At 39.9% G+C, this 24,807-nt stretch overlaps 1 protein-coding gene and 1 long non-coding RNA gene across 5 annotated transcripts in view; one reads left to right on the forward strand and one right to left on the reverse strand.

Moving 5' to 3' along the window:
- KIF15 (kinesin family member 15) overlaps positions 1-24,807 on the forward strand; it is a 77,860-nt gene that overhangs the window by 10,016 nt on the left and 43,037 nt on the right. For all 4 annotated transcript variants that reach the window (XR_002071819.2, XM_019416498.2, XM_019416496.2 and 1 more), the window contains exons 4-10: positions 1,983-2,059; positions 7,002-7,039; positions 8,998-9,095; positions 10,402-10,581; positions 18,174-18,383; positions 21,107-21,232; positions 21,393-21,515. Coding sequence is in view for 3 of the 4 variants with exons in the window: in XM_019416498.2 (XP_019272043.1) it covers positions 1,983-2,059; positions 7,002-7,039; positions 8,998-9,095; positions 10,402-10,581; positions 18,174-18,383; positions 21,107-21,232; positions 21,393-21,515 (852 nt within the window). In the remaining variant the exon portion in view is untranslated. The remainder of the gene's footprint in view (positions 1-1,982; positions 2,060-7,001; positions 7,040-8,997; positions 9,096-10,401; positions 10,582-18,173; positions 18,384-21,106; positions 21,233-21,392; positions 21,516-24,807) is intronic.
- On the reverse strand, positions 17,854-24,032 carry LOC128775680 (uncharacterized). Its single transcript, XR_008420607.1, has 2 exons — positions 23,890-24,032; positions 17,854-18,339 (listed from the first exon to the last, which is right to left on the reverse strand). It is a non-coding gene; the product is annotated as an uncharacterized LOC128775680 (long non-coding RNA).

Genomic DNA, 24,807 nt, shown 5'->3' on the forward strand with positions numbered 1-24,807 from the left:
AGCAGTTCTCTCGTGTCTCTTCTTAGAAGGGTACTACTCGCCTCACTAGTGCTCCACCCTCATGGTCTGATTACCTCCCCAAAGCCCCAAGTCCAAATACCATGGCGCTGGGGATTAGGGTTTCAACACAGGAACTTTGGGGAAGACACGTTCAGTCCATAGCAGAGAGTAACAACAGGTTTAAGATTACTATGATGTTGGGGCGCCTGGGTGGCGCAGTCGGTTGAGCGTCCGACTTCAGCCAGGTCACGATCTTGCGGTCCGTGAGTTCGAGCCCCGCGTCAGGCTCTGGGCTGATGGCTCGGAGCCTGGAGCCTGTTTCCGATTCTGTGTCTCCCTCTCTCTCTGCCCCTCCCCCGTTCATGCTCTGTCTCTCTCTGTCCCAAAAATAAATTAAAAAAAAAAAAAAAAAAAGATTACTATGATGTCAGTAACTGGTTTTCTAATTCAGGACAGTTTAGTTAAGATCTAGTCAGCACCATCCATTAGAACTTTCTGTAATGAGGGAAATGTTCTATATTTGCACTGTCCGTTACAGTAGCCCCTAGCCATATGTGGCTATTTAAGTTTGAATGTATTAAGATTGAATAAAATTTAAAATTTAGGGGGCGACCGGTGGCTCAGTGGCTTAGGCATCTAGCTCTTGATTTGGGTTCAGGTCATGATCTCACAGTTGGTGAGTTCGAGCCCTTCATGGGGCTCCATGCTGACAGTGCAGAACCTGCTTGGGATTCTCTCTCTCCTTCTCTCTCTCAAAATAAGTAAATAAACTTAAAAAAATAAAAAACTTTTAAAAATTTATTTTCTCAGATATGCTAGTGCATGTGGCTGTTGAGCACTTGAAATGTGGCTAGTGCGTCTAAGGACTTGACTTTTAAGTTTAATTTTAATTAATTTGAATTTAAATAGCCACATATGGCTAATGACTAGTGTATTAGACATCACAGATCTTGATTATTCCTTTATACACATGGATGTTTTTAGTGAGACATTTGGATCCTTTGATTTTTTTTCATCTAGGACATGGCTGGTCAATGGAAATATATAGTTATCCACCTATATAATTTTAAATTTTCTAGTAGTCATGTTGAAAAAAAGTAAAAAAACAGGCAGACTCACCCTTCCTTCCTTCCTTCCTTCCTCCCTCTGTCCTTTCCTCCCTCCTTCCTTCCTTTTGGAGGGACTGGGGGAGAGAGAGAATCTTAAGCAGGCTCTGTGCCCAGCATGGAGCCTGATGCAGGGCTCGATCTCACAACTGTGGGATCATGACCTGAGCTGAAATTAGGAGTTGGATGCTTAACTGGCTGAGCCGCCCAGGTGCTCCAGACTTAATTTTAATCCTATATTTTATTTAACCCAGTATATCCAAAATATCTTTTCAACATGTTATCAATATAAAGCAAATTATTAATGAGGTATTTTCCATTCTTTTTATTCATGCTCAGTCTTCTAAACCTGGTGTATATTTTATACTTATAATAAATCTCAAGTTGGAGTAGCCATGTTTCAGGTGCTCAATAGTTACATGTGGCTCATGGCTACTGTATTAGTGCAGGTTTAAGAATTCTTGCACTGTTGATAAGATTGCATCTACTTATGTGTGTAAAAATGAAAGCAAAAAATCAGGTATTGATTATTTAGTACAAACTTGTGGGAAAAGCACTGAAGAACACATAGGGCCATGTATCTGATGCTAATACCCATATAATATTTGTACGTAATGTGCCGACAAAATTCTGTATGGATTCTAGATGTTAGTTTTAAATCTAGCGTTGTATGGGGGTTAGTAGACGTAATTATGTTTAACGTTTTATCATCTTATAGTTGTTTTAGCTTTTTTTCAATACTGGATACAATTTTTATTTTATCACAAGTGTTGTAAAGTCTAAGCACACTGTTTTTATTGTTATATTTTAGAATGTAATTTAGGAATGTGGTTCATTTTTATGAAATGTTAACATATTTGGTGCTTACATTTGTAGGAGTCCGTGTTCTCGACTGTGGCCAAGGGCATTGTGGAGTCTTGCATGAGTGGGTATAATGGCACCATCTTTGCATAGTAAGTTGCCGACTCTGTCCTTACACAAGGGTGCAGTCGTGAGTGCTTCTGTTCATCTCTTATGGCCACACCGTGAATTACCACAAACTTAGTGGCTTGAAACAACACAAATGTATTGTCTTTCAGTCCTGTAAGTCCGAAGTCTAACATGAGTCTTGCTGTCTCACTAAAATAAATAAGTGTCCAGGGCTGTGTTCCTTTCTGGAGGCTCTAGGGAGAATTCCATTCATTTCCTTGCCTCTTCCAGCTTTTAGAGCCCACTCATATTACTTGGCTCCAGGCCCCTTTATTTTCAAAGCCAGCAACATGCAACCTTCCAACTCTGCTTCCTTAGTCACATGTCCCTCTGACTACAGCTGGGACAGGTTCTCTAATTCATGTGATTAGATTGGACTCACCTGGATAATGAGGGTGGGGGGGATTAAACGCTACCTTGTGGAGAAAAGAGTATTTATATTATTTGAAATTCTTTTCTGAGGAAGATTTGTCTCTTCTCCCCCATTTTTTAAATTATACTTTGGGTTATAATCCAATACCTTATTTTTATCATATTGCTCATATTGTCCTAGATTGGCCATTGGGAGCTGTTTGAGGCTGGTTTCTGTGTCCTTTTGCTTGAGCACTTCCTTTATGACAACACAAGCTATTCCTGGCTCATCTGTGTTTTCCCTGTCCTAGGGCTAGAATCAGCCATTTCGACAAGGAGCCCTGGTTCCTTTTATTGGAGAATGGTATTCAGAAACCAGGATGTGGGCACTAGGTGTGTTTGTTGCTACTGGAGTGTCATTGCTTCTAGGCCTTCTCAGTAGACAGCTAGGTAATATATGTATACATACTTAGTCGTGTATGTGGACATACCTGTAATTGTATCTGTATCTATCCGTTTGCATATATATACATTAAGTTAAACATGAGTTCATGCTTATGTCTCTGACTCTAATCCAGGAGGTTAGAATCCATATGGGTTCATTCTAACCTTCCTTCTTTGTTTATCTGTAACTTCCCTTGCTGGCATTGAGAAACCTGGCTGCCACTTTCTATCATCCCTTTACTGATTCGTTCAGCCCCAGTATACATGTAAAGTACTTTCAGAATTGTTATCCTGTATCCCTGTGAGAAACAAATTTACACAGTACAATGTTTATGTACAGTTCATTTTCTTTTTAAAAAAAAATTTTTTTTTTAAGTTTATTTATTTTGAGAGACAGAGCAGAGGAGGGGCAGAGAGAGAGGGAGAGAGAGAATCCCAGGTAGGCTCCGTGCTGTCAGTGCGGAGCCTGACGTGGGGCTCGAACTCACGAACTACGGGATCATGATCTGAGCCAAAACCACGAGTCGGATGCTTAACCGACTGAGCCACTCAGGCACCCCTCTTTTTTTTTTTTTTTTAAGCCTTAATAATTTCCAGTCAAAACCTCCTTTTCTAAAGTTACTTAGGTCAGCTCCTTTGCTGCCCACTGACTTTGGTGTAATGTCACACACTTGTGATATAGTTATGTGCATTCCATTCTGGGACCGCTGACATCCTAGTTGATGTGTTTTGCTTGTTTTTTAGTTTGCATGCTTTAAAGTTCACCCTTTGTGATATACAGCTGTATCGTGTTTTGATAAATGTAGAGAGCCATGTATTTACTACCCCGGCGCTGACAATGACTGTTTCTGGGATGTCTGGGTGGCTCAGTCGGTTAAGCGTCCGACTTCAGCTCATGTCATGATCTCGTGGTGATCTCACAGTTCATGGGTTCAAGCCTCGCGTCAGGCTCTGTACTGACAGCTCAGAGCCTGCAGCCTGCTTCAGATTCTGTGTCTCCCTCTCTCTCTGCCCCTCCCCTGCTCACTCTCTGTCTGTCTGTCTCTCTCTCAAAAATAAACATCAAAAAAATTAAAAAAAATTTTTTTTAAACATTTATTCATTTTTGAGAGACAGAGAGTAACAAAGCATGAGTGGGGAAGGGACAGAGAGAGAGAGGGAGAGAGAGGGAGATACAGAATCCGAAGCAGGCTCCAGGCTCTGAGCTGTCATCACAGAGCTTGATGTGGGGATTGAACCCATGGACTGCAAGATCATGACCTGAGCTGAAGTCGGATGCCCAACTGACTGAGCCACCCAGGTGCCCCCTCCCCCCATTTTTTTTTTAAAAGGACCGTTTCTTCACCTTAAAAGTTTCCCGTTTGTCCCCCTTGTAGTCAGCCACTCCCCCTTCCCTCAACCCCTGACATCCAGGGTACACGAATACATTTTCTGTTCCTATAGTTCTGCCTTTTCCAGAGTGTCATATGAATGGAACCACACAATATGTAGCCTTTTAGATCTGGCTTCCTTCTTTTATTAAAAATGCCTATAGGATTTGCCTGTGTTGTTGCAGGCATAAATAACTTATTTTTCTTTCTCAGTAGTTTTTTTTACTGTATGGATTTATCATCATTTGTTTATCCATTTCCCCGCGACGGGATATCTTAGATGCTTCCAGTTTTTAGTGATTATGAATATATTGCTACAAACGTTTGAATGTTGGTTTTTGTGTGAACGTAAGTTTTCAAATCATTTGAGTAAATACCTAGGCATGCAATTGCTGGGTCATATGGCAAGTCTATGATCAACCTTATGAGAAACTTGCCAAATTGTTTTCTATATGTATATTTAAAGTGAGTCATGATCCTCAACTTTCTAAATTTTGGCAGCCTTAAAATATTGCTATAGATTTAATGTGGAATGTGAGATGGAGTCCAGAAGGCATTGTCACCTTGGCATTTGTACAAAGTGAATTTTAGTATCATTTCAGATTTACAGGATATATAGATTAATGGGCATATATTTATAGTGTATTATTATTATTTTTTTTAGCAGTAGACTTTCAAATTGTATTTAGAACTAGAGCTTTTTAATAGAATGTAGTGAATTATTTGATACATTTGAGGGGTGGCTGGATGGCTCGGTTGAGCGTCCAACTTCAGCTCAGGTCATGGTCTCGCGGTTTGTGGGTTCGAGCCCCCATGTCGGGCTCTGTGCTGACAGCTGAGAGCCTGGAGACTGCTTCGGATTCTGCGTCTCCCTTTCTGTCTGCCCGTGCCCCTGCCCCACCTACACTCTTTCTCAAAAATAAATAAACATTAAAAAATTTTTTAAAATATATTTGGGCAGCTAATGCTTTTTGTGCATGTGCCCTTGGTTTATAATTGTCTCAAAACACAAGAAAATAAAAAACACATTAAGAAGTATGAACTTTAGGCTCATATGCACATATATACCAACTTGAAAGTTTGCCTTTGCTTTTCATGCTTACTTTTCAGCTGTGTTCAGGAGAGCTGAGTGTTTTCTCTTGAGCAGTAAGGCAGAGGCCTATTTTCTCATTTGTCTTAAGAGAAGAAAGATTTTTTTTTCCCCACAGAGTATTTTGAGTGGTAAAGTTAAAAAATGAATTGGAAATAGAGCCACAATTGCCAGAGACTGTGTTATCTTTAGAACTGGTATCTTTAAATACCTTACAGTTATACTAATTATGTTTAATTTGTGGCATATTCATTAATAATTTAACCAAAATTTCTTTTGGTAGAAGAAGGTAGAAATGAGAAACACTTGGAGAGAAATGAGTGAAAGTTGGATGCTTAACTGACTGAGCCACCCAGATCCCCCTGTTTTTTCTTTTTTTTAATCTTTTGGGGCCATTTAACCAAAAAGTCAATTCAGATTTTTTCTTTAATATTTGGGCTGTGAATCCAAACTAAAGACATTTGACATCCTGATCGACATCTATCTTTCACATAAACGTTTTTAGTTTTAGTTTTTGTTACTCTTGTTTCTTGGGGTAACGGAGGAGACATGATGCTATGCGCAAAAATCAGGCCTGTACCATAAGGGTTTTTGAAATTGCTTTGTTTTTAAATGAAGACATTTAAGTATCTTTAAAGGCATAATTTAGGAAAGGAATTGCTAAATTGTTAGAACAGAAAAAGTTGAAAACAAAATTCCAGTTGGTTCTGGTTAAATAAATGATACATTCATGGAATACAATGTAGGTATTAAAAATAATGAAGTAGATCTCTATTTACTACATAGAAAAATATCTGAGATAAAATTAAAGGACAGAACAGATCACAGAGCAGTATTTCAGTTTTGTAAATAAAAAGTAAATGAGGGGCACCTACGTGGCTCAGTCTGTTAAGTGTTTGACTCTTGACTTTGGCTCAGCTCATGATCCCAGGGTCATGGGTTTGAGCCCTGTGTCGGGCACCTTGCTGAGCATGCAGCCTGCTTAAGATTCTCTTTCTCTCTCCCTCTGCCCCTGTCCCCAGTTCCTGCGTTCTAGCTCCCTTAAAAAAAATTTTTTTTTTAAACAAAAACTCTGATGGCTATGTTTGTATAATCCTGAAGAATTACCAGAAAATTAACAGTCTAGCTCTTGGTGGTAGAATAGAAGAGAAAAAAAATGAATCATTCACTTTTTACCTAATATAATTTTTTTAAAAAGTAAGCTCAGCACCTAATGTGGGGCTTAAACTTAACTACCCTGACATCAAGAGTTGCATGCTCTACTGACTGAGCCAGCCAAGTGTCTCTACCTAATATAATTTTAAAAAAGAAGGAAAATAAGATCTTTGTGGGGAAAATTTTTTTTATGTTTATTTATTTATTTTGAAAGAGAGAGAGAGAGAGAGAGAGAGCGAGAGAGCACGCGTGCACACGCATGGGAGAAGGGCAGAGAGGGAGAATCCCAAGCAGTCTTCACAATGTCAGGGCAGAGCCCCATGCGGAGCTGTATCCTGCAAACCATGAGATCATGACCTGAGCCGAAATCAAGAGTCAGACGCTCAATCAACTGAGCCACCCAGTCACCCAATGTTTGTGGAGAAAATTTATCTGTTAGTAGACCTTATTAAAGTAGGAGGGTAGTCTTTTAAGTTTTGTGTGTAAAAATAACATATAAAACATTTGTTTTTACAGTGGACAGACTGGCTCAGGGAAAACATTTACGATGATGGGTAAGTGAATTAAAATTTATTATTGGCTGGCTTAATCTACTCTGCAATGACAGCACCTAGGCACCAAGTACATTTTGGGGGAAGTCATACTTTCTATATACTATGTTGACCTCATAAAATTAGAGATATTTCCCAGGCTTATGTCAAATTGGGAGCTCCATGATAACAAAGTCCATGTTTGTAGCTGTGTTCCGTCTGTGCTTAGCACAGAGTAGGTGCTTAATAAACAGTTTTTGAATTGGGTTTAATGACTTTTTATATACCTATAAATCTGTAAAATTACCACCCAGACCAAGATTCCTAATCGGTAACTACTTTACCCCCTTCCCCTGAAGTATCTAGAACTCTGACTTCTATCATCACTAGTTTTGCTTGTTTTTAAACATCTACAGATGAGAGTACTGTATGCACTCTTTCGTGTCTGGCTTCTTCCTCTCAGCATTAAGTTTCTAAGAGTCGCTCATGTTGTTGCATGTAGTGCTAGTTTGTTCCATTGCTGTATCCCGTTCCTGTATAATGTGTTATTGTATGAATATGCCACATTTTCCATTTTACTGTTGATAGACATTTGGATTGTCTCCGGTTTTAGACCATATGAATACTGCTGCTATGGCACTTTATCTTGTATGTGTCTTTTCAAGTTCATTTCTGTTGGGTACATCTCTAGGAGTGGAATTGCTGGATCATAGTTACGTGTTTATCAGCTTTCGTATTTATATGGCCCCGATAGATATGGAAATTCTAGGGCTTCCACGTCCTTGTCTATACTTGGTATTGTCAGTTTTTAAAGTTTTAGCCTTTCTGGAGTATGTGTAGTATTATCTCATTGTGTTTTTGTTTGCAATTCCCTGATGTCTGTTGACAACTGAGCATCTTTCATATGTTTATTGGACATTTGAATATCCTTTCTGTAAAATGCCCCTTCAAGCTTTTTTCCCATTTAAAAAATTGGCTTATCTCTTTCCTACTCATTTGTGGGGATTTTTGTAAAATAGGTTAGCCCTCTGTGTACAACATAACAGATTTTTCTTTAGTTTTTTCATTTGTCTTTTGATTTAAGGTTTTTCCCTCTGCCAAAGTTTTTAATTTTTTTTTTGGTGGTTGAATTTCGGTCGTTGTTGTTTTTTAATGGCTTCTGAATTGTGAGTTATAGTAAGAAAGAGAATTACGGAGCGAAATGAGAAGGAACCACAGACTCTGGGAGAAGAATCTTCCAGGCTGTAGGCTCTGAGTTGGGAACTTGCTCAAGAGTGTTCAAACATCAAGAAGACCCATGGGCTAGAGGGGAGTTTTCCACACCAAGGTGTTGTAGGGAGGGACGTTGGAGTTATACTCTGAGGCCAGCTCATGTGGGACCTAGCTGGGATTTTGTATTTTGTGAGTGCGATGTGAAGTCATTGGAGGTTTTTTGTTTTGTTTTGTTTTGTTTTTTAAAGAACTACATGATATGATACATAATTAAAAGGGTTACTCAGGCAGCTGAATGGGATAGTCTGGGAGGGGGTGAGTAGAAACAGGATGAGGAGCTAAGGCATAGATGAGGCAGGAGATGATGAAGGTAACCATAAAGAATATGTTGAATATCTTTGTATATTATTTAACAGGAAAATGTTATGAGATTATCTGCTTACTCATATTCTTTGTCCTCTTTGTTTACGCAGTTCTGAGATCTATCTATCTATCTATTTATTTATTTTAGGTACAGTTTACAAGGGCCATTTATAATATTCCAGGTGTAGCCAGCATTAGTGGCTATTGAGGGCCCTTCCTTCAGTCCCGTTGATGGCAAGGTCTGTTTTTTCTCTCAGACTAAAACTTGTTCAGGGGCACAAATAAGAAACTGATTGTACAATGTCATCTTATTTCTGAATAAATTTCCTTTCAATATTGCCATTTTGAAGGACTCTTGTTATAAAGATAATGAATATATATATATGTTTTTATACATTTTTCTTCAGGACCATCTGAATCTGATCATTTTTCTCATAACCTGAGAGGAGTAATCCCACGAAGTTTTGAATATTTGTTTTCCTTGATTGATCGTGAAAAAGAGAAGGTAAAACTTGCTATGAAAATAAAGTGGTTCTATGAAATACCTAGTTTTGAGCAGTTAGCTGCTAGTAATTAGCTCATAACACATGGAGGGTCGGTCCTAAGTGGTACTCTGCAATGTGGATAGCCTGGTGTGGCATGAAAAAAAAAAAAAAACAACCTCTCAGTTCTTAAGAAAAAATGAAGGATTCTGAGTTATTAATTTTCTAAACATTTTTTGTTTCTAAAATTTTTATCATCCATAAACTCAGATTAAAAGATAAAAGAATGTGTGCTTCTTAGGCTCTCAGATTTTGCAAGAGAGAAAGTATAAAGAGAATTTTAACTAAGGAAAACAGATTCATTAAGCCCCATCACCTATTGCTCATAGGCTCACACTTGACTGCAGGTGTCCCTAGTTCCTCAGGATGCCCAGGAGTGCTGGAACCATCCTTGCCTCCTGTGCAGAACCTTCTACCACCTGAGGATAATTTGATGGTTTCGTATGCAGTGTGACCCCATCACCCTGGTGATGGGGGCTTCTCTGTTCCATTGACTCCCAAGTTGGGCCTTTCTCATGATTGTGCCTCTTTAGCTTGGTAGATTCCAGGCTTAAGAGCCATTAGTGTTGCATGTTCCAGTCTGTGTGTACTCAGGAGACTGACACATAACACTGACTTATTATTACTACCCTGTGCAGAAACTATTCCTAACAATTGCAGTTAGGCATGCACCTTGGGTGCCAGTGATGTAGGTTTCTGTGGTTAAAAATCCTATAGAGAGGCTTTTGAGACAAATTATTTTCAGTCTTTAAAGAACATAACACTTGCTTCAGGTAACACTTGATGAGCAAGTCCAGTGTGTGACAAATAAAAACGGAATTGTTCTTCTCATCGCAAGGAAAAAAATATGTAACTGTGTATGGTGATGGATGTTAACCAGACTTACTGTGGTGATTATTTCTCAATATATATAAATATTGAATCATTATGTTATACACCTGAAACTAATATGATGGTGTTTGTCAGTTTCACCTCAGTTTAAGAAGGTGGAATTGCCCATCTGAACCGCCTGAGTCCCATCTCTTTGTCTTGCTTGTGAGTCACCTCTGGAGACCTAGGCCTCCTGGGATCACAGTTTGATGCTGCCTTAAGATGTAATGATGTGTCAAAACTAGTTATCTGGACTTTTACTTGGCTTTTAGGGATCTTGTATCGTGTAAAGGACAACATGGTAGGAAATGCACACCTTGTGAAGCAAGTGAAAGGGTAGCACTCATGAGAGGGATGACTCATGCCAAGAACGTATCTCAGCGAGGCTTCTCTTTCCAGGCTGGAGCTGGAAAGAGTTTCCTTTGCAAGTGTTCCTTTATTGAGATCTACAACGAGCAGATCTATGACCTACTGGACTCTGCATCAGCCGGACTGTACTTAAGGGAGCATATCAAGAAGGGAGTCTTCGTTGTTGGTGCAGTGGAACAGGTGGTGACCTCAGCGGCTGAAGCCTATCAGGTACGCTCCCTTCAGCAGCTTGATCCTTAGGCAATGTAACGTGTTGTGAAAGCACCTTGATCTCAAAAAAAAGCAAGAATTGAGCTACTAAAAATAATTTTGTAAAGGCATGACACAGAAGGTTCATGAGGAGAAAAAAGAATATGACTGTTTTATATAGCTCTCCCCCGTAGCTAAAATAGAACTTTGAGCCTCTTGGTTTTGCATTATTTAGGTGCCGTTCATTCCGGTCAGGCGCCCTGTAGGCCACCGGGGGACGTTGTTAACGTCTGTATCTCTTTAGTGATTCTTCCTGGAAGCTGTGCTTTTGAGGAGCTTCTGGGATTGCTACTTTTTAAACCAGCTGGCTGTTCTCTTCCCTTTATTTTCTACCCTTGTTTACTTGTTAGGTGTCAAAAGCCAACCTCTTTTGAGCACTCGCCTCAGGACAAACAAACCTCTTGATGGGAATTTGCAAAATACTCGCATTTTTATGGGGTCTGACCTGGCCAGTTGATTTTAAACATATTTTTATTGTGTAATATTTGATATATACAAAATACTGGCACATGCATATAAGTTACTAAGCTTAATGTCAAAATGAACTTGGAGGACCTTAGACCATCAAGACCCAGATATCACCAACACTATCCTGTCAACCTATATGCCTCTCCTGCCTCATGTACCTGGCTCCTCCCTAAACATGAGCACTATGCTGAATGTCATGATCGTTTCCTTGTGCTTTTAAATCATAAATGTATTTCTGAAAAGGTTGGTTTTGCCTACTTTGGACTTTTAATAAATTGTGCATATTTAGCCTTCTGTAGCTTTTTAAAATCAATGATGTCTGTGAAATTTATCCACGTTGCATTTCACTTATTTTCACTGCTGTATATAATCCATTGTATGAATATCTGTGTGTGTATAAAAATCATAGTTCGGGGCACCTGAATGGCTCAGTTGGTTAAGTGTCCGGCTTCAGTTCAGGTCATGATCTTGTGGTTCTTGGGTTTGAGCCCCACGTTGGGCTCTGTGCTGACAGCTGGGAGCCTGGAGCCTGCTTCGGATTGTGTGTCTCCCTCTCTCTCTGCCCCTTGCCTGCTCACACTGTCTTTCTCTGTCTCTCAAAAATGAATAAACGTTAAACAAAATTAAAAAAGTTATAGTTCAATAATCTTCCATCACGGGGCACCTGGGTGGCTCAGTCGATTGGGCGGCTGACTTCGGCTCAGGTCATGATCTCGCGGTCCATGAGTTCGAGCCCCGCGTCAGGCTCTGTGCTGACAGCTCAGAGCCTGGAGCCTGTTTCAGATTCTGTGTCTCCCTCTCTTTGACCCTCCCCTGTTCATGCTCTGTCTCTCCCTGTCTCAAAAACAAATAAAACATTAAAAAAGAAAAATTAAAAAAATCTTCCATCTTCAGCAAGCCTCCTGATTTAAACTTATTTTTTTTTTTTAAGATTCTGTTTGTTTATTCATTACTTTTTGAGAGAGGGAGAGCATGTACAGCGGGTAAGAGGCAGAGGGAGGGGCAGATAGAGAATCTTAAGCAGGCTCTACACCCCGTGCAGAGCCTGACACGGGGCTCAATCTCACGACCCTGAGATCATGACTTGAGCCAAAATCAAGAGTCGGACATTTAACCGACTGAAGCCACCCGGGTGCCCCATGATTCAAACATTTTACACTGTGACTCTCATAGTAAGAAATAGGTTTTACATGTGACCCAGTGTGTGTGTGTGTGTTTGTGTGTGTGTATATATATATATATATATATATATATATATATACCCCCTAAAATTTTGATTGTAATTACATTGCAGTTATAGACCAGTTTGGAGGGATTGGCATCTTTACAATATTGAGTCCATACATGAACATGATATATCTCTTCATTTATTTAGGTCTTTAATGTCTTGCAATATAATACTTTTCACCTAAAAAATAATTATGTAAGCTAATTATTAACTTTTTTCCAATATGCCTTATATTTTTTGTTGCTCTTATAGAAGGTAATCTGTTTTTTAAATTGCATTTTATAAGGCACCTGGGTGGCTCAGTCAGTTAAGCATTCGAGTCTTGATCTCAGTTCAGATCTTGATCTCAGGATCGTGAGTTCAAGCCTTGCATTGGACTCCATGCTGGGAGTAAAGCCTACTTTTAAAAAAAAATTGCATTTTGCTTCATGTGTATGCAGTTAATTTTTATAGAACGCTTTTATAATCCACCTTGCTGCCTTACAGAAATGAAGAGTGTGTGTTAAATTTGTTAGGTGCTTTTCCTGCTTCTATTGAGATGATCTTGTTAACATTTGCTACCATTTAACATGTTAACATGATAGAATATTGGATTACATTTGTTAGTATTTTGTGTAGGATTTTCCCTCAGTGTTAAAGATTGAGATCAACCTGTGATTTTCCATTTTCCTAACTTTTTTTCGTTTGTTTTATTATCACCTTTGTCTTTTTTTGGAAGTTTGTATGATTGGAAAGACTTGTTCATAAAAATCATTTGTTTCCCCAAATCATCTGGGCCTTATGTTCTGAGAGAAGATTTTTAGCTACCAATGAAAATTCTGTAATAGAGCTTTGCAGTTTTACCTCTTCTTGGGTCAGAAGTTCAGGGACGCTTTTTATTCCTAGAAAATTTCAGTCTCCTCTCAGTTTTTAAATATATTGACAAAAAGTTTTTTCCAGTATTCTCATCTTTAAAATCTTTGCTGTAACTACAATTTTGTTTTCTTTTTTTAAAAGTTTTTTTAGGGGCGCCTGGGTGGCTCAGTCGGTTAAGCGTCCGACTTCGGCTCAGGTCACGATCTCACGGTTTGTGAGTTCGAGCCCCGCGTTGGGCTCTGGGCTGATGGCTCAGAGCCTGGAGCCTGCCTCCGATTCTGTGTCTCCCTCTCTCTCTGCCCCTCCCCCATTCATGCTCTGTCTCTCTCTGTCTCAAAAATAATAAAAATAAACATTAAAAAAATTAAAAAAAAAAGTTTTTTTAAATGTTTATTTATTTATTTTGAGAGAGAGAAAGAGAGAGAGCACAAGCAGGGGAGGGGCAGAGAGGGAAAGAGAGAATCCCAAGCAGTCTCCACGCTCCCAGCCCAGAGCCTGATGCGGGGCTCGAACTCACAAACCATGAGATCATGACCTGAGCGGAAACCAAGAGTTGGATGCATAACTGATTGAGCCACCCAGGTGCCCCCTATTTTGTTTTCTTTTTGCATAGTTGATTTTGCTTATATGGGTTGCGTTTTTTTCTTTCTCATCCTGCTTTTGTTCCAACTTCTTAAGCTGGATGCTTAGCTTATCTGGCCTTTCTTTTGTGACGTAAGTATTTAATGCTCTAAGTTTACTTCTTATTGTTTAAATTTCACACAAGTTTTAATATCTTTTTTTTCTGAGAGAGAAAGCGCATGCGCATGCGATCTGGGGAGACGGGTAGGGATGGGGGCAGAAAGAGAGAGAGAGAAAGAGAGAGAGAGAGAGAGAGAGAGAGAGAATCCCAAGCAGGCCCATGCCCAGCACGGAGCCAACATGGGGCTTGTTCTCACGAACTGTGAGATCACGACTTGAGCTGAAATCAAGAGTTGGATGCTTAACCGACTGAGCCACCCAGGTGCCCGTCAGATCACATTTCTCAGTGATTCATGGGTCAAAATGAAATTATAATGGAAAAATTCTTAGATCCACAGGACAATTAAGATATTAAAATTTGGTACACCTGGGTGGCTCAGTTAAGCATCCCATTCTTTTTTTTTTTTTAACATTTTCATAACATTTAATAGAAACTGTATACAATAATTTTTTTATTGTATCTTACATAAGATAGCCACTACAGAAATTTACATAGGTTAGAAGCAAGATGGGTGGTTAAGGAGGGCCTAGTCCTGTGGGGTATGCTCAGAGGTTATAGGTCAGAGTTCATTGGGGGAGAGAGGGAGGTTCAGATTACCCAGTCAGGTGAGAGGTGAAGAAAGGCTAAAACACAGGCCATTAGATAGAGATAATCAAACACTGGGTTTCATCAATATCCCAAGGGTACACATCTCCTACCCAAACACCTATGTGGATTTGTTCCAAGGCTTGGGAATTCCCATTACAAAGATGTCTCTCCCCTCAGACACGGTCCCAAATACTCTCTCAATCCCAGCAGCTCTGACAGGAATCACCTCTCTCTCTTCCTTAAGCATCCGATTCTTGATTTTGGCTCATGTCATGATCTCACAGTTCATGGGATCAAGCCCCACGTTGGGCTCTGTGCTGACAGGGTGAGCCTGCTTGGAATGTGCTTTCTCTCCCTCTCTGTCAAAATAAATAAACTTAAAAGAAATGTGATTTGAAATTCCAAATTTATGATAATTTAAAATTTATTTCTCATGTTAATTCTTAATTGCAATGTGATCAGAGAAGGTGGTCTTCTGTGATGCTTGGTCTTTGAGATTTATTGAGAAACGACTTATGAATTAATACAGTGGACAATTTTATAAATGTATTCATGAGAAGAATATCCTTGAATACAAGGATTTATACTGTATTTTTACTCAGATTTTTTTCTGTATAATCTGTCAGTACTTGAAGGAGATGTATTAATCTCCAGCTAAGGTGTTGGTTGTAATGATTTCATCTTGATTGTTTTTATCTCATATATATATATACATAAAGAGACTGTTTTATTAGATGCATATGTAAGCAGTAGAGTTAGTATAACTTCCTTTTATTTAAATCTATATTTTTTTGACCCTGTATCCCTATATTTTCATATTAACACTTTTTGCTTTAAAAATCTCTTTGGTCTGATATTCAGGTACCTCTCATTGTTTTGACTAGAATTTCCTTGGTATAGGGGCACCGGGGTGGCTCAGTTGGTTAAGTGGCCAACCTCAGCTCGGGTCATGATCTCACGGATTGTGGGTTTGAGCCCGTGTCGGGCTCTGTGCTGACAGCTCAGAGTCTGGAGCCTGCTTCAGATTCTGTGTCTCCCTCTCTCTGTCTCTCCCCTGCTTATGCTCCGTCTCTGTCTCTCAAAAGTGGAAAAACAATTAAAAAAAAAAAAAAAAGAATTTGCCTGGTATATGTTTTGCCATCAGTCTCTCTGTGTTAATGTTTTAGGTGTTTCTTGTAAACCACATAACTGTATTTTCCTTTAAAAAAAAATCATTCTTATTTTTCTTGATTATTTTAAGTTTATCTGTTTATATATTTTTATTTTTCAAATGTTTTTATTTATTTTTGAGAGAGAGAAAGAGCAAGCAAGCGCGCGGGAGGGGCAGATAGGGAGGGAGACACAGAATCTGAAGCAGGCTCTGAGTTCTGAGCGGTCAGCACAGAGCCTGACATGGGGCTCGAACTCACTAACCATGAGATCATTGACCTGAGCCGAAGTCGGATGCTTAACCGACTGAGCCAGCCAGGTGGCCCCGTTTATCCATTTACTTTTGAGAACATGCCCACAAGCGGAGGAGAGGCAGAGAGAGAGAGAGAGAGAGAGAGAGAGAGAGAGAGAGAGAGAATCCCAACCAGGCTCTGCACTGTTAGCATCTAGCCCGATGTGGGGCTCGAACCAACCTATGAACCACGAGATCCTGACCTGAGCCAAAACCAAGAATCAGATGCTTAACTGACTGAGCTACCCAGGTGCCCCCAAGACTGCAGTTTTGAAGAGCATTTTAGGTTCACAGCAAAAGTAAGGGGAAGGTAGAGTGATTTCCCATATACCCTTCTGTCCCCACAAATGCATAGTAACCTCCCCTATTATAAACATTCCTCACCAGAGTGGTACATTTTTTACATTTGATAAACCTATATCGACATGATCATCATCACCCAAAGCCTATGATTTACATTAGAGTTCACCCTTAGTATTGTACATTCTATGAGTTGCCTTTTTATTTTTGATCCATTATGTAGCACTCTTTGTTGAAAACAATTTTTTTTCCCGTTGAATTGCCTTTGCACCTTTGATGAAAATCAGTGATTTATATGTGTATGGATTTATACCTGTATTGTTTAATTGATTTAGGTATCTCTTCTTGCCAGTATAAAACTTTCTTGATTCTGGTGGCTTCTTATTGCTGAATAGTTAAGTCTTGAAATCAAGTAGAGTAAATCTTCCAGCTTTTTTTTTTTTTTTAAACAATTATTTTGGTTATTCTTGGTCCTTTGCAATTTCATACCTATTGAATTGACTTGTCAGTTTGTGTACAAAACGCTGCTAGGATTTTGAGTGGGTTTGTGTTGGATCTGTTGATTACATTTGGGAGAAGTAACCTCTTGACGCTATTAAGTCTTCCAGTCCATGAACATTCACCAAGTAGTTTTTGGTTTTGTTTTTGATTTTTGTTTGTATTTGGTTTTTATATAAGGATTTATTTACTAAAAAAAATTTTTTTAAATTTAATCTTCACACCCAATGTGTGGCTTGAACTCATGACCCGAAGATCAAAACTTGCACGCTATTCTGACTAAACCAGCCAGTTGCCCGTTATATGAGGATTTAAAGAAACACAGTTGTGTTTGCTTTTTCTCCGTATGTTGCACAAATGATAGTATATTGTGCTGCCTTTGTACCTTGCTTGTTTAAGACAATAGTATTTTAGAATTTGTCCCATGTTTTAGGGTCTGTGTCTTTCTTTCCAGCTGTATGAAGAATGTATTATGGCTTACCTAATATTTAATATACTGTACTTAGTGTTATGAAAAATAAGCATAAAGTACTATCCAAAAAATGTAAAAGAAACCAATAGCTTCAATTTTATGCTTTGCCTGGTTAATAGGATTCTAATAGCTCCATTTATTGAGTGTATGTGCCAAGCACTGTGCTAACTTCTTTTGTGTCTGTTATTTCGTTTAAATTTTTTAATCTACATTTTGATGTAAGACGCTAATTCGCCCATTTTATCCTATACATATTATTTCCATGCTACTCAAAAACGTAGCTCTCAGACTGTTAGCGTTGCCTGGGTTGCTTGTTACAAATGCAGAATGTCAGGCCTTGCCTTCACACCTACTGATCAGAATGTGAATTTTATCAAGATCCCAAGGTGATTAGTGAGCACATTCATTTCCGTTGGTGATGTTCTGCCTTGTCGGGTAGGTGCCCATGTTCCCATTTTACAAATACAGGACTGAGCCTTGAAGAGGTTCAGCTGGCCCAGACCTTACACCTAGTAAATAGTGGAACCAGGGCTTGACTTCATGTTCATCTGATTCCAAAGCCTGCAGTTTGGACTTTCATGCCTCCTCTTTGCCTTTAGGGATCAGGGAGGTCTTTATAGACCAAAAGAGCTGACAAAACGTTGGTCTTGAAGGTAGTTTTGAGATTTATTTTGTCTAACTTTCTCATTATCTAGGCAAAAGGATTGAGAGAGATTTTATGATTTGCATTAAGTTAATACAAATCGAGAACAGCAAAACTAGTTCTGGATCCTCAGCCTGCTGATTTCCTGTTTGTTCTCTTTCCGTAACATGGAGAGGGAACCAGAAGGGGGAGAGTAACTTGAGTGCGTTCCTCGATGGACCAATATTTCTTCTCGTTGTCCTTTACAAAATTTCATACTGAGGATAGTGGCTGTTGTGTCACTTGGAAGTTGTGACAGTATATTTCCCTGTTGCCTAGGTGCTGTCTGGAGGGTGGAGAAACAGACGTGTGGCATCAACATCAATGAATAGAGAATCTTCTCGGTCTCATGCAGTGTTTACAATTACAATCGAGTCAATGGAGAAAAGCAATGAGACTGTGAATATACGGACCTCTCTACTCAATCTGGTGGACTTAGCAGGATCTGAAAGGCAAAAAGACACCCATGCAGAAGGCGTGAGGTTGAAGGTAAGAATGGAATTCTGGTCTTCAACTCAACTTGTGTGTGAGTTAATTACTAAAAGTCAATACCAAGGTAAGTGTGTGAAGGTTACAAAGGAATGAGATGTTGCTCTCATTCTAAAGGTGCAGAAATTTTTGTTGTGGTGTAGGGACATTAAACATACGCAGGATAAGACAAGTCTGTAGCCAGAGCATCTGAATTCATACCAGAAGGGATGCTAGTACAAATACCAGCTGGGGTCAGAGGAAGAAGGGACTGGACCGCTTGAGGGAAGTATGGAAAAGAAGTAGTTCTTGAGTGGATTCTCCAAGGGGGCAGGATTTGGACTGGGCGAGAGGAACAGGGAATACATGCCCAGCTGGGGCACATCTCAAGGGTGATTGTGGATGCAGAGTGAGTATGGCATTCGGCACTTCAGCATGGATCAGGGAACGGGTTGGGTTTGAGGTGCAAGCAGACCCAGGCCACTGAGGGCCAGGAGTGCCAGGCCAGGTTTGTGCTCAACTCTCCAAACGTTGGGAAACACTGAAAAGTTTTGAGCGATTTCAAAAGCCTGTTTATTTATTTATTTTTATTATTTTTTTTTTTAATTTTTTTTTAACATTTATTTATTTTTGAGACAGAGAGAGACAGAGCATGAACGGGGGAGGGCCAGAGAGAGAGGGAGACACAGAATCCGAAACAGGCTCCAGGCTCTGAGCGGTCAGCACAGAGCCCGACGCGGGGCTTGAACTCACGGACCGCGAGATCATGACCTGAGCTGAAGTCGGACGCTTCACCGACCGAGCCACCCAGGCGCCCCTCAAAAGCCTGTTTAATAAAAGGTGCGCCATCTGGCTCACCACTGCCAGGTTCACACGGGGAGAGCCTAGAGAGAAAGGAGGGCAGCTGTGCTGGTTAATATTTCAGGGGGAGGGCAAGGACCTCGTCCTAGGCTAAGGGATTGGCAGTGGGACCTCAGGTTTTCTGAATATGTATTGCTGATGTGTATACATGTATTGTGATCTGCATTGTCAGTAAAACGTGTGGATACTATAGTTGAGGGTGTATCATGGCCAGTTGGAAATGGTGGGAGACAGTCTACTTTTTTTTTTAATTTTTATTTATTTTGAGAGAGAGCATGGATGCAAGAAAAAGAGAGAATCCTAAGCACGCTCCATGCTGTCAGTGTAGAGCCCTGTGTGGGGCTCGAACTCACGAACTACGAGATCATGACCTGAACCAAAATCAAGAGTTGGACACTTAACCAACTGAGCCACGAAGGTGCCCCAACAGTCTATCTTTTGCGTTAAAAGTAAAGATAGGAGTCTCCTGAACTGTCAGGCAGTTTCAGGAGATCTTAGGCTCATATTTCCATTGAGACATGAAGCAAAGAGAAAGCATATGTTTATAATAGGACATATGCTGGGCATGTTTCAAGTGTTTTGTGTATATTAACTCATTTAGCCTTTGCAGCATCTTTGGGAAGTAGTCCCTTCTATTATCTGTTATCCCTTCTATTTTAGAGAAACGGAAGAGAAATTGTCCAGGGACACACAGCTAGTAGTGGATCTGCAGAAGGAGTCCAGCTCCACAGACAGTGCTGTCAGCACCTTTCTGATTTACTGACTGCTGAAACAGACAGTGTGGCGTGTGAACTCAGCACATCTTGCTTGATAATTTGTACTCTTCCTCTCGTTTTTCTATACTCCCACCACTGCGGACCCAGTTATTGAAGTATACTAAATACAGTGAGAATCTAGTGTAACATATTTTTTTTCTCCCCAAACGACTTTTTAAAGAGGTTTAATACCTTACAGACTTAGACTGAATATTCTCTTGGTATAAGTTCATCAGTGACTTTGTGGGACATGGGGTGGGCTATTACCACACCATTTTAATGTAGCAAACATTTTAAAATTCTATATTGGAAAAATTTTTTTAATGTTTATTTTTGAGAGAGAGAGCACGCACATGCACCCACATACGCACGTACGCACGCGCGTGCGTGAGTCAGGGAGGGGCAGAGAGAGGGAGACACAGAATCCGAAGCAGGCTCCAGGCTCTGAGCTGTCAGCACACCGCCCCGAAGCGGGGCTCGAACTCAAGAACTGCCAGATCATGACCTGAGCCGAAGCCAGACGCATAACCAACTGAGCCACCTAGGCACCCCTAAAATTTTATATTTTTGAAGTTAATTTATTTTGCAAGAGAGAGCATGCGCAAGCAAGGGAGGAAAAGAGAGAGAGAGGGAGATAGAGACTCCCAAGCAGGCTCTGTGCTTTCAGGACAGAGCCCAATGAAGGATTTGATCTCGTGAACCATGAGACCATGACCTGAATCAAAATCAAGAATTGGATGCTTAACCAACTGAGCCACCCAGGTGCCCCAGTAGCAAACATTTTAACACAAAATAATTGAAAAATATGCCTATTAATACACTACTCCAACTTTTTGTTCTGTTCCTTCCAGATTTTCATCCCTACCTATAGGTCAAATTAAAACATTACAATCACGAGGTGACATATTTTTTTTTCCTTCACATAATTTCTGTATTTGTCTTTGAACACTAAAATTGCAATGTGTGTCAAATAGGAAAAAGGGGATAGTTGAGAACATCTTTTTGCTGTAAAATCAGTTATCCTTAATATCATTGTCAACGACTTGACTTTCCATTCAAAATGCACTGCTAGCCATATTTTAATTCAAAATGCCAGTGTACCTAACTTTTTGTTCTTTTTCCTTTTAGGAGGCAGGTAACATAAACCGATCGTTGAGCTGCCTGGGCCAAGTGATCACTGCGCTTGTCGATGTGGGTAATGGAAAACAAAGGCATGTTTGCTACAGAGACTCCAAACTTACCTTTTTACTTCGGGTAAAGTAGATCATTGGCCTCCTGGACCCCTTTTCTGGTTACTCTCACTATGGTTGATAGGTAATCTCTCAGCCTTAGTGGTAAGAATATCCATTTTCTTTGCTTAAAAAAATCTGTGGTTTCTCTCCTGAAAATGTGTACCATTCATATCATTAAACAGGATTCCCTTGGAGGCAATGCCAGAACAGCCATAATTGCAAATGTTCATCCTGGATCCAGGTGTTTTGGGGAAACTCTGTCAACGCTTAATTTTGCTCAGAGAGCCAAGCTGATTAAAAATAAGGTAGGGGCACTTTGGAAAACAGTGTGGAGGTTCCTCAAAAAATTAAAAATAGACCTACCCTATGACCCAGCAGTAGCACTGCTAGGAATTTACCCAAGGGATACAGGAGTACTGATGCATTGGGGCACTTGTACCCCAATGTTTGTAGCAGCACTTTCAACAATAGCCAAATGATGGAAAGAGCCTAAATGTCCATCAACTGATGAATGGATAAAGAAATTGTGGTTTATATACACAATGGAGTACTACGTGGCAATGAGAAAGAATGAAATATGGCCCTTTGTAGCAACATGGATGGAACTGGAGAGTGTTATGCTAAGTGAAATAAGCCATACAGAGAAAGACAGATACCATATGTTTTCACTCTTAGGTGGATCCTGAGAAACTTAACAGAAACCCATGGGGGAGGGGAAGGGAAAAAAAAAAAAAAAAAAAGGAGGTTATAGTGGGAGAGAGCCAAACCATAAGAGACTCTTAAAAACTGAGAACAAACTGAGGGTTGATGGGGGGTGGGAGGGAGGGGAGGGTGGGTGATGGGTATTGAGGAGGGCACCTTTTGGGATGAGCACTGGGTCTTGTATGGAAACCAATTTGACAATAAATTTCATATATTAAAACAACAACAACAACAACAAAAAAACTGAGAACAAACTGAGGGTTGATATGGGGGGTGGGAGGGAGGGGAGGGTGGGTGATGGGTATTGAGGGCACCTTTTGGGATGAGCACTGGGTGTTGTATGGAAACCAATTTGACAATAAACTTCATATATTGGAAAAAAAAATAATAAGGTAGAGGCACCTGGGTGGCTCAGTTGGTTGGGTGTCCAATTCTTGATTTCAGCTCAGGTCATGATCTCACTGTTTGTGAGGTTCAGATTCTTGGGATTCTCTCTCTCTCTCTCTCTCTCTCTCCCCCCTCACTCTCTCTCTCTCTGTTTCTGTTCCTCCCCTGCTCACTCTCTCTCTAAGTAAATAACCATTAGGAAAATAGGGTAAAATACTGAGTACAATAAATCGGAAAAATACTTAACCTTGTAGCATCTCACTTTTGTGATTGCCCTAATATTAACACTAGTTTCTATTTATTTCTCTGTGAAAGCTTATCTCTAAGCAAGACTTCTTTTTTTGTTTTAAATTTGTATTAAATTCTAGTTAGTGTAACTAAAATGCATATATTTTATAATATAAAATATACATTATATAGTATATATATAGAGAGAGTGTAATATTGGTTTCAGGAGTACAATTTAGTGATTCATCACTTACATACAACACCCAGTGCTCATCACAATAAGTACCCTCATTAATACCCATCACCCATCTAGCCAAACCCCCACCCACTTCCCTCTATCAACCCTCCGTTTGTTCTGTATAGTTAAGAGTCTCTTTGGTTTGCTTCCCCCCTCTCTTTTTTTCCTTCCCCTATGTTCATCTGTTTTGGTTTCTTAAATTCCACATATGAGTGAAATCGTATTGTATTTGTCTTTCTCTGACTTCTTTTACTTAGCATAATATGCTCTCGCTCCATCCACATTGCTGCAAATGGCAAGATTTCATTCTTTTTGATGGCTGAGTAATATTGCATTGTATATATACACCGCATCTTCTTTTTCCATTCATCAGTCAATGGACATTTGGGCTCTTTCCATAATTTGGCTATTGATTCTAAGCAAGATTTCTATTTCATCTTCCCTAGCCTTCTGTATTGCTCATGTAGTTTGAGATCTAGATTAGGTCTTATGGTTAGTATTAATTTACTTGTGTTTTCCTAAACAAAGGCAAAGTTTTTCCTTTGCAGTTGGGTTGGAGACTAAATTTATTTACCTAAACCGATGCAATCAGAGGTGTGTGTATGCGTGTGTGGTTTTGCTATGAAAATAGTTTGATGATATTGGCTAGCTTTGTCCTTTAAGTTGTCTATACCTGCAAGGATTCCCCATTTTTCTTATATGTAAGAAGCTTCCTTGATATTTGTGTACACCAGTGGTCAGAAAAGTTTTTCTGTAAAGGTAAATATGTTAGACTTCTTTGGCTGGATAGTCCGTATCCCAGCTACTTAGCTCTGCCTTGTTAGTGAGAAAGCAGCCACAGGCAGTATGTAAACATAAGGGCATGGCTGTGATCCAGTGCAGCTTTACTTATAAAAACAGACAGCAGACTGTGTTTGGCCCATGAGCAAGTAGTGCTTTGCCACCCTCTGGTGCAGACTGTTAAAACACCAAGGATTCCCCACTCCTTTTGGAAACGTTAGAGATCCCTTTGGTTCTAGACAAAAGAATCATAGTATCATGAATTGGCAGATTAATTTCCTCTTTCTTTTAAAGGAGAAGTTGGTCATTTCTACCCCGCCAAGTAGACTCTCTGATCATCTTACCATGTAAGAGTGAAAAGGTCCATGTTACCTCTTCTCCTGGGTAAACCAGAAGACTATACATCTAGTTACTCATTCATTTTATTGGATTATGACCCTGTGTGGGGTATTTGTAATATGAGGAGGAAAAATCATTACAGCTTCCTGACCCTATCTCTTTGAACTTAATAGAAGCTTTTAGAGAGGGAAGAACTGCAGGGATAATTAGGATTATGATGTCACTGATGTGACAGTGATGTCAGAATATACAGGAGTGCCTTATAATGAGGCTGGCCGTTAGCATCAGAAACAACTAGAAATGACTTCTGAATACATCAAACAATAAAACCAGGAGACTTATGCTAGTCATTATCAATGGTAAGTCCCCTTCTGCAGCCTACCGGTGGAAAGTGGCTAGGATATCTGGGACTTGTTTAAGGATGTGCTATTTAGATCTTTCCCAATGGGCAAACCTGGCTTGAGACAAGAACACGGGGACCTTGAGACTGTCAGTTTTTTTTTTCCCCCGCTAGGATATTGGGTGCTTCACAACTGGGTCCCTTTGATCTGGTTGGTAGCCAACTGTTGGCTCTTACTATCACCCTGTGGGTTTTATGGGCCTTTTGAACCTCTTAGAAGTTGTCTCAAAGAAGTAATTTCTTTAAGATAATTTCTCAAGAGACATTTCTTTAAAATAACATTTAGTGTGGTAGTAAAACAGAAATGGAGCTGTCCGACCAACTCCTCCCTCCAGGAGGGCTATTAGGAAATATAGGGTGGGTTCCTTTGGAGACAGTGGTTTCTGCCAGACTGATGGAGCTCAAGCCACCTCTGCAGTTCATCACATCCTTACTGTGCGCCAGGACAGAGGGGAGGGGATAGTCTTTCCCGAGGGGAAGAGGAGTTTGCTACTTTCCATGGGGGTGGGATTGTCCCAGGAAG

This window comes from Panthera pardus, unplaced genomic scaffold (assembly GCF_024362965.1).
Source record: "Panthera pardus isolate Hobbes unplaced genomic scaffold, ASM2436296v1 HiC_scaffold_8, whole genome shotgun sequence".
Classification (NCBI taxonomy): domain Eukaryota; kingdom Metazoa; phylum Chordata; class Mammalia; order Carnivora; family Felidae; genus Panthera; species Panthera pardus.